Source organism: Apteryx rowi, unplaced genomic scaffold (assembly GCF_003343035.1).
Source record: "Apteryx rowi isolate R43461 unplaced genomic scaffold, aptRow1 scaffold_81, whole genome shotgun sequence".
NCBI classification, from domain to species: Eukaryota; Metazoa; Chordata; class Aves; order Apterygiformes; family Apterygidae; genus Apteryx; species Apteryx rowi.
In genome coordinates, this window is record NW_020451105.1 from 1 (window position 1) to 7,985 (window position 7,985).

The following is a 7,985-nucleotide window of genomic DNA, read 5'->3' on the forward strand; positions in this document are numbered from 1 at the left end:
ATCCCTGGGGGTGTTTGTGGCATGAGTGACGCCTGCAGTGCCCTGTCCTTGTTCATTATCTGAAGGCAGAGGTGGCTGAGTTGGGTCTTCATGATRGGCACCATCGGGAGAGGTAACAGCTGTTACAGTGATGATTGAATCAGCTGTGAATTCAATGCGTATGCTACCAGCACCCTCCCATTCCTGTCACCTTTGGGTCTCCTGTCGCCTTTAAACCAGGATCCCCTCCACTGCTACCCTTTTCACTCCACCAAAGGGGAAGAGAAGGGAGACCTTCTGTCCTCTCAACTTTTTAATCAGCTGTTTTCTCTTGCTATTTTCATCCGCTTTGTGGCTTAGTCCACAAGATTCCCAAGGCCAGTGGACACAGGGAAAGGACAGTAAGACAGCAGTCAGGGGAGTTCCCCGACCTGCATCACAGGCTGACCACAGCTCATCAACTTCAGGAGGAAACCTAAGCTTTCTTGCTTTTTCAGAATAATTGGCTAATATTGTATAATGGTAGGAACAATGAAGACAGAAGAAAGACCATCAAAGGAATACATGAAAACCATACAAGAGATTTGATGTGGTAGAGATTTGACACACTGTGTCCCAAAATCAAACAGACTTTCTGAGCAGTAGCTCTATAATAAAGGATTATAGTTCCCTCTTCTCTTATTTCAGCACAAATAAGTTATGCGTTTCTCATATCATGATTTTAGAACATACTTCATTGGCATAAATGGTACGTGCTATACCAGACTGCATCATGGATGCGTGGTAGAATTGTATAACATTAATTTTGTAAATTCCTCTCTTTCACCATTCTAACAGTGATCCTGAACCAGACGGCCTAGTGGTTTGAAAAAATCTATGAAAATAATGCTCTTTCACCAGATGAATATTCACAGATGAGAAGTATAAACTTGTTCATGTGCAAAGTCATGCAGTATTGTTCCAGAACAGACCACCTGAGAGACTTAAGTCATGAAATAGATGTAATTGATATTTTTACTAGTACCTGTACTGGAAGACTGTTTTTCATGATCATTCTCTCTGGAAGAAATAATTCTATCCATTACAGTGGGTCGTGCAGAATTATCATCTCCCTCGTCCCAACCTGGATACACCAATGGGTCTTGTGTTGAGTCATTCTGTTTGGCCACGTAATCGGAGGCCATAGCTGTTATGATGATGGTGAAGCAATTATGAACTCAGTATATAAAGATCCATTTCTCATATTATTCTCCTCTTCGGTTCTTGTCTCTATGACAGGGCTTGCTCACATGTCTACTACATTTAATGGCAAAGAGAAGTAAAGCAGATTTGCTTCTCATTCTGGTTTATATTTAGAAAAGCTGTGTACTGTCACCAATAGGACTGAATTCTTCCTCAAACTGAGCATATGCTTTTCAGAATCAAAATATCCCATTGGTTTTCAAAGGCATTTCCCCAAATCATGCTGTTTTTCATGACTTTGTATTGGTTGAATATCACACCAATATTCACTGATGCAGACATAAGAACAAAGGTAGAAATAACTGCAAGAATCTGCCCTGTCAGTAAGATTTTAATCACAGAATTTGAGTATATTGACTATATCCAATTTTTTCCCCTCACAATTTCACTGCCTTATTAGATACAGCCTCTCCAGGAAAACAAAGATGTTTGGAAGAAGGGAGGGCTAGCACACGCATCAGATTTGTGAACAGTGCACACAATGTGTGAGACAGCGCTTCAATGAGAATATTTGATACTGCAATTATTTAGGAAGATAAAATGTTGTCCATATCAACCATTCTGTAGCTTTCAGTAGACAGCAGAAAAAGGGTGACCAAATCTTGTGAGTAATATAACCGTAAAATTTCTTCATCTTCTCTGGGTATAAATTAAAAAATCCCCACCAACCCAAGCAAAAAAAAAAACACCAAGAAAATTATCACCGCATGTTGAAATTGTAATTGCAACTAGCTACTGTAGTATAGTATAGTATTTATATGTATCAGGAATACACTGTACTGTATTATCAGAGTTTAAAGGGTTGATGAAACATCTGGGGTTGCTACCTCAGAGGAATGTGGGCTTAGGAACTTCTAAAGCAGTGAGCTATCCAATATTTTTGCTAATAAGATCGCATTTAGTTGACAGAATAGATTCACATAATACGCCATCCCAAATAACATATATGATATACTTGTCTTCAGTGGCCTATGTTTGATAATCAGCAAGAGCTGGTGATGGCTGTGTTAAATTCACTGTTGGCAGCACTTAGAAAAGCACATCAGTCACTAATAGGTAAACATAATACACTCACAGGAACAGCAACTAATTTATATTAATCTTCAGTTGTTGCTTTTATAGTAAAATTTGATCTTTTACATTTCAATTTCTTTGACTGATGGAGAAGTCTCTCTTTCATTCTACACTATGCTTTGTTCTCTTCACTTCTTCACCAGTACCATCTTGCTATAGTTCAGAAGTGGGGTGAACAGATATTTTGGAATCTTATTTTTACTTAAAATTGTCATATTAACAAAAGCTGTAGAAAACAGGTGCAGTAATGACTTTATTTGTAACAGGGGTGTGATCACAGCTCCTAAATATGTGAAAAATACAAAGACATTATTATTTTTCAAATTAAAATTCAAATGTTCACTGTTTGCTACAGATATAACCTGGTATATAGCCTGATAAACTCTGGTGGCTGCATGACACAGAACAGAATATGTAAGAGGTGGTTACGGAATTAATGCACTATAGGTCTTGGCACACAATACAAATGGGAGAAAAAACAAACCTCCAGGACTGAGCCTAATGAATAGAATAATTTGTAAAATGTATAATACAAGTTACAGATCTGCATTGCTCAGGTTTATTCATAGAACCTCTATTATGGCCTCAAAGTGCAAATCTGTTAGTAAAAAACCCTCTAACTAAAACATGACCTTTAATATTACCTGTATGAGAAGATTCCTTTTCAATATCACTTTCACCTGGAACAGTAAATTCATGTTGTTCCATACTCCCAGCGGTATTTGCGGGACTTTGATCTTGACTGATCCATCCAGGATGAACACTATGTAATAATGGATGCTGGGTTGGTCCTTCACGTTTTTCATTTTCACTTGTGACTAGTGCTGATAAGATGATGATTGAATCAATAATGATCATAATATCTGACCCTAGACATATTATTCTCTTCTTCATATTTGCAGTCTACACAACAAGGGTTGTTGGGGTTTTGTGTTTTGTTTTGTTTTTTCTTTTAATTGTTGCATTTAGTGTGAAATGAAAGATGCCAAAGCCAAAGCTCCTCTGGAAACTCTATCACACAAAAGTATTACCAGGATCAGAAGAAGATACAGGTTTGCTAGAAAGTGTCCCAGTTACCAATGGCAGAAAAAGGCTACAGGAGAAGCAGTGGAAGAACACACAGGAACAACAGCTTGCATCTCTAATTATATTTATTATACTAATTTAGGTGTTTAGTCTGTGGCTTCTGGATTTGTAAAAGAAAAAGAGACGATGAACTTTCCCTTTTGAAATAATATCTCTTTGCACAATTACAAGGCTGGTTCCAAGGAAATTGCCATTGCTTCTGGTAACGGTTGAATATTTGGTTGGATGAATGAAATAAATAGATTCATATATCAGAAGCTGAAATGCATACTTGTTTTGATATTCAGTAATAATTAAAGCTCTCACTGATAAAATAAATTCATTGCTCACTGTTTAATTTGCTGTTGTTTACATACCAGAAGATGCAGTCAGAAATCACTTGAAATACCACCACCATAAGAGATTTCCAAATGAACATTAAAAGGCTTTGAAAAGATACACCAGGAAAAAAAGAATGCCTGTAATACTACTATGAGCATCAGAACTCAATTTAAAACATATCTGCATTGGGTAGCAAACATTTCCATGAGTAATATATTAATGGTAAAATAAAGATCCTTAATCAGAGGATGTAAAGAATCGGCTGGACCTGTTAAATAGGCCATAAGCAGCCAGTCAGGGAATCCTACACTATTTCCCAAAAAGCACAGAAATGGAGGAGTATTTATCTTCGCATTTCAAACCCTGAAATGTTCATAAGGAGGGCACTCACACAAATGCAATTCATTATTTTTTTATTTAAATCTAAAATATACAGGTTACCATGTAAAATTTGCTCCTGAATTGTGCAGCTAATAGGAGTGCATGTAATTCCTGCTGAGTATTATTGTTCCTGTCTGATGCCAGTTGTATAGCACTTCACTGCTCCCAGCCATTTCAGAACTATGAAAAAAAGTTATCAAGCTGTTGGAAGCAGAGCCCATAAAGTCCAGAAACTACCATGGGATTTTTTTTTTTTTCACAGAGGGATAAGAAAGCTTTGCTTAAGTCCCACTGAAATGTATTTCTTTTCACTGTAATCTAATTTTATTCAATTAACGGACTGGCCCCAAATCTAGCTGCACATAGCAGTGCCTCCTGCTATTCTGTTTTGCCCCTCTCTTTAACAGGGTAAAGTGGTGCAATATAGCTAAAACATCCGAGAAAAAGCTCATATTCAGCTATGTTTTTAACCAAATTTTATCTGGAAATTATTTACATACATAGCAAAAACAGCTGGTGAATGCATCGTCCTTTCCTTCAAAGGCTTTTTGGCTTGAAGAACATGAAAACATTTTCAACATCTCACTGGGATATCAACACTAACACCAGTAGGAAAATGTTCAAATGTTCACATTCATCCGGAGGTAGCATATTGTCCTTCGTAGCACAGTTGAGATTTTGTTTACTATTCCATTCAAAATGAACGCCAAGCAATAAGGGATCCTAGATCGAGTCTTCTGTGTCTTGAAGACAACTGTTTAACACTAGTTGGATACATTTTAACCTAACATCTGCCAAATTACTAGTATCATCATTATCACTAACTTCACTTTTTGTCTCTGTAGTATAGTCTGTTAAACCAATTGTATATATGGTGCAGAAAGGGAGTAAGGTTATCTTTATTGTCTGATAAAGGCCTTATGTCTTAATCATCAAGCTACAATATTCTGCTTATTGGTAGCTGATGTTATAGACTAATTAACTCACAATGAATAAGGCACCAGAAAAAGCATCCTATTTTCTATTAAACATGCCATTCTGAATTCCTAGTGAGAAAGAGCTAAGAAGTCCTTAAGTACCCAAAACATAACAAGCAGGAATGCAAAGGCAAGTTCAATAAGATTTGAGAAGATAAGACAAGACTCACTGAAATAAAGTCATTTTGTTAATTTTAGAAGAAGAAAATAACTTTGGAGAGCTGATAATAATAATAATGTTAACAATGGTCTCCAATTGCATAAGCAATAGGAATAGACCCAGGAAAAGAAAAGAGCAAGTCATATAAAATCACACCAGAGAAACACAAGCAACAAACAAGATTTTACCAGGTAAAGTGTCAAATGAAGGAATTTAAAAAATACCACAAACACTGTACTTTTTTGTGATTCTAGATATTTTCTCCTCATTGAGACTCTGTTGTCTTCCTTTCCCACAATAAAGAATCTGCCCAAATCAATATGGACTTTGTATCTGATGATTTGCCAACTACCTAATTTTCAAATATTGCCCTGAATGTTTCTGTAAGTAGACCTATCGTTTTGCAAGTGTACTAAGTAATGGAAAGAGTAGGTTACTATTCAGTTTTGTCATATCCCTAAGCAACAAGACCTTGTTGTTCCAGAGGCCCAGTTTAACTGAGAAATTATGATTAATACAACCTTTTTTGTTTTTGAATCACCAGCTCCCTTTTCTGTCTCCAGATTTTACAATAGACATTTTGTAGTAGAAAAAAAAAGGGGATTTTTTTTTCCTCACCAAGCTGGGTCACCAACATGTTACCTATTGCAATCTGCTCAGTTATATCAGACTACTGGAGATGCAGGTTTAAAGATCCCAGTGATATGGGGAAGAGTGGCAAGTAATGAAGGGTACACACAAAAGATAGACTTGGAATGACAGATGAATGTTATAGGTGACACCTCTGAGGGCTCTAGCACAACTAAGATAAAGGTATCATATTGAACTGAGGCTAACGGTATGGGAATTACAGTCAGTTTCACCATAACAGTGTTGTACTTAACTGAATTCTGTAACAAATCTGAATATTATCTGAAATATTTAAATTGCTTTACCCCTGCCAGCAGTGCTAGAATACTGCTCCTCTTCATCCGTATAGGATGGGTTCCAATGATCTTGCTTGGAGATTTCCTGAAGTGTTTCACGTTGAGAGTCCACAGCTGTTAGGACAATGGAGGTTTCAATGGTGGTCATGTTCTACTTCTACTGCTATTACTGCACTGTTAATGTGTGCCCATAAAGATGAAGGATAATAAAAATGAATGCCTAGCTTGACCTTAGTCTCACTAATTTTCTTATCAGATCCCTTTATATCCAGTAGAAGAAAAACTGTCTGATGCAAAGTTTCCCAAGGATACGGAGGAAAACAAGCAACAGAAGAACAGTGTATAGCAGAAGTAGTGCAAAATAGTTACAGCTGATACAAAACACTACAACTCAAGCCTGAAGAATAATGCTGGACCTAAAGAATATGGTAGGTGTCTGAGTACATGTAAAACATGCTTGCTAAGTACTCAATAAGTATTCAGATTCATGCTAGAATATCCACCACTGAGCTCAAAAGCAATAGTCAGGAAAAACCTGAAAGCACCATGACTGCCACCAGAAAGTCAATATTAGTTAATAAAGTTATAATATAATTGAATAGATAAAAAAAAAAAAAGTCCACAAAAGTCTCTGATAAGAGACTGTGTAGATTCACACTCATGGAGCATGCAGACACATGTAGGTCATAGAAGGCAGCTGAAATTTGATGCACCATGTGGAATAAGTCACCAGTGCAGAGAGTCAAAGCTAAATAAACTAACTTCAGAAACACCGAAAACTTAGGCAAATGTAAAAGAAAAAAATCCCAAATCAAGCAGAATTTCTCATTCTTTTTTTCCCTGTAAAAATTAAGACCACTGCTGGAAACAACAAACACTGAAATCTTTCCCAAACACTCCACTACATTCAGAAACAAAATATTATAAGTTTATAAAAACTCATTTATAAGCACTTCTGAGTGCACAGGTAAACAGACAAAAGACACTTTAAAGATGTGCTTAAATTGAATTAAATTAAATTACAAAAAGGATTATTATCTTCGAGCAGATGAGAACTATGGAATATTGCCATTAATGATGACAACTGTAATGCAAAAAAAAGTTTGAGGGCTGGGGCCATTCCCTGGTTGTGAGGCCAAGAAGCACAGACCGGATGCTTCAGTGGCACAAACGCTTGGCTTTCAGGCTCATAAGTGGTGATCTTCTGATTTTAAGACAAAGGGATTTTTAAGTATGGAGGGTTTTTTTTACCTGAAAAGGACCTATCAGATCATCAGTGAGAATTATTCATATCATGAAAATAAAGCTTTGTGCTAAAATCTCTGGAGTGTGGATTTGGATCATGCCAAAATATTTGAGGGAACAAAACAAATGGCATAATGTTAGAAGAGTGTATGAGAAAAGCATGAAAGAGGGCAAATATGGGACTGCCTTGCCAACAGTTCACACTGAAAGGGGTTCATAGGGTTTGGCTTCCACCAAATTGTGCCTAGACATTTTATTGCACAGGACCAAGAAATTGCTTATGAAAACATATAAAGAATAGCATTCAAGTACTTTACCTGATAACATTTGAGCAATGGTATAGGCATAGACTATATGTAACATAGTCTAGCATCATATTAATGCTACTTTCCCAACAATGTAAAACTTAGAAAGCAGGATAAATGGTTATTTCTTGGAAGATCATGGGTGACTTCATGTACGTAAACAGGGAGGAAACAAATGTTAATTTTAACAGTGATAGAAGTTGTTCATTCTAAGAATAGGAACATCACAAGATTTAAATAGGCTATTTTCCTGTGGCATTGGAGACCTTTCCGAAGGAACAGTAAACCA

General features: G+C 36.6%; 1 protein-coding gene across 2 annotated transcripts in view; it reads right to left on the reverse strand.

The window, feature by feature from the left end:
- Positions 1-2,730: 2,730 nt before the first annotated feature.
- LOC112977265 (CD44 antigen-like) overlaps positions 2,731-7,985 on the reverse strand; it is a 40,896-nt gene continuing 35,641 nt past the window's right edge. The window contains exons 7-8 of one of the 2 annotated variants that reach the window (XM_026089395.1): positions 6,156-6,260; positions 2,731-3,119 (exon numbers count right to left, since the gene is read on the reverse strand). In XM_026089395.1, coding sequence (XP_025945180.1) covers positions 2,881-3,119; positions 6,156-6,260 — 344 coding nt within the window. In that variant the 3' untranslated portion in view covers positions 2,731-2,880. The remainder of the gene's footprint in view (positions 3,120-6,155; positions 6,261-7,985) is intronic. The other variant, XM_026089396.1, reaches the window with a different exon arrangement.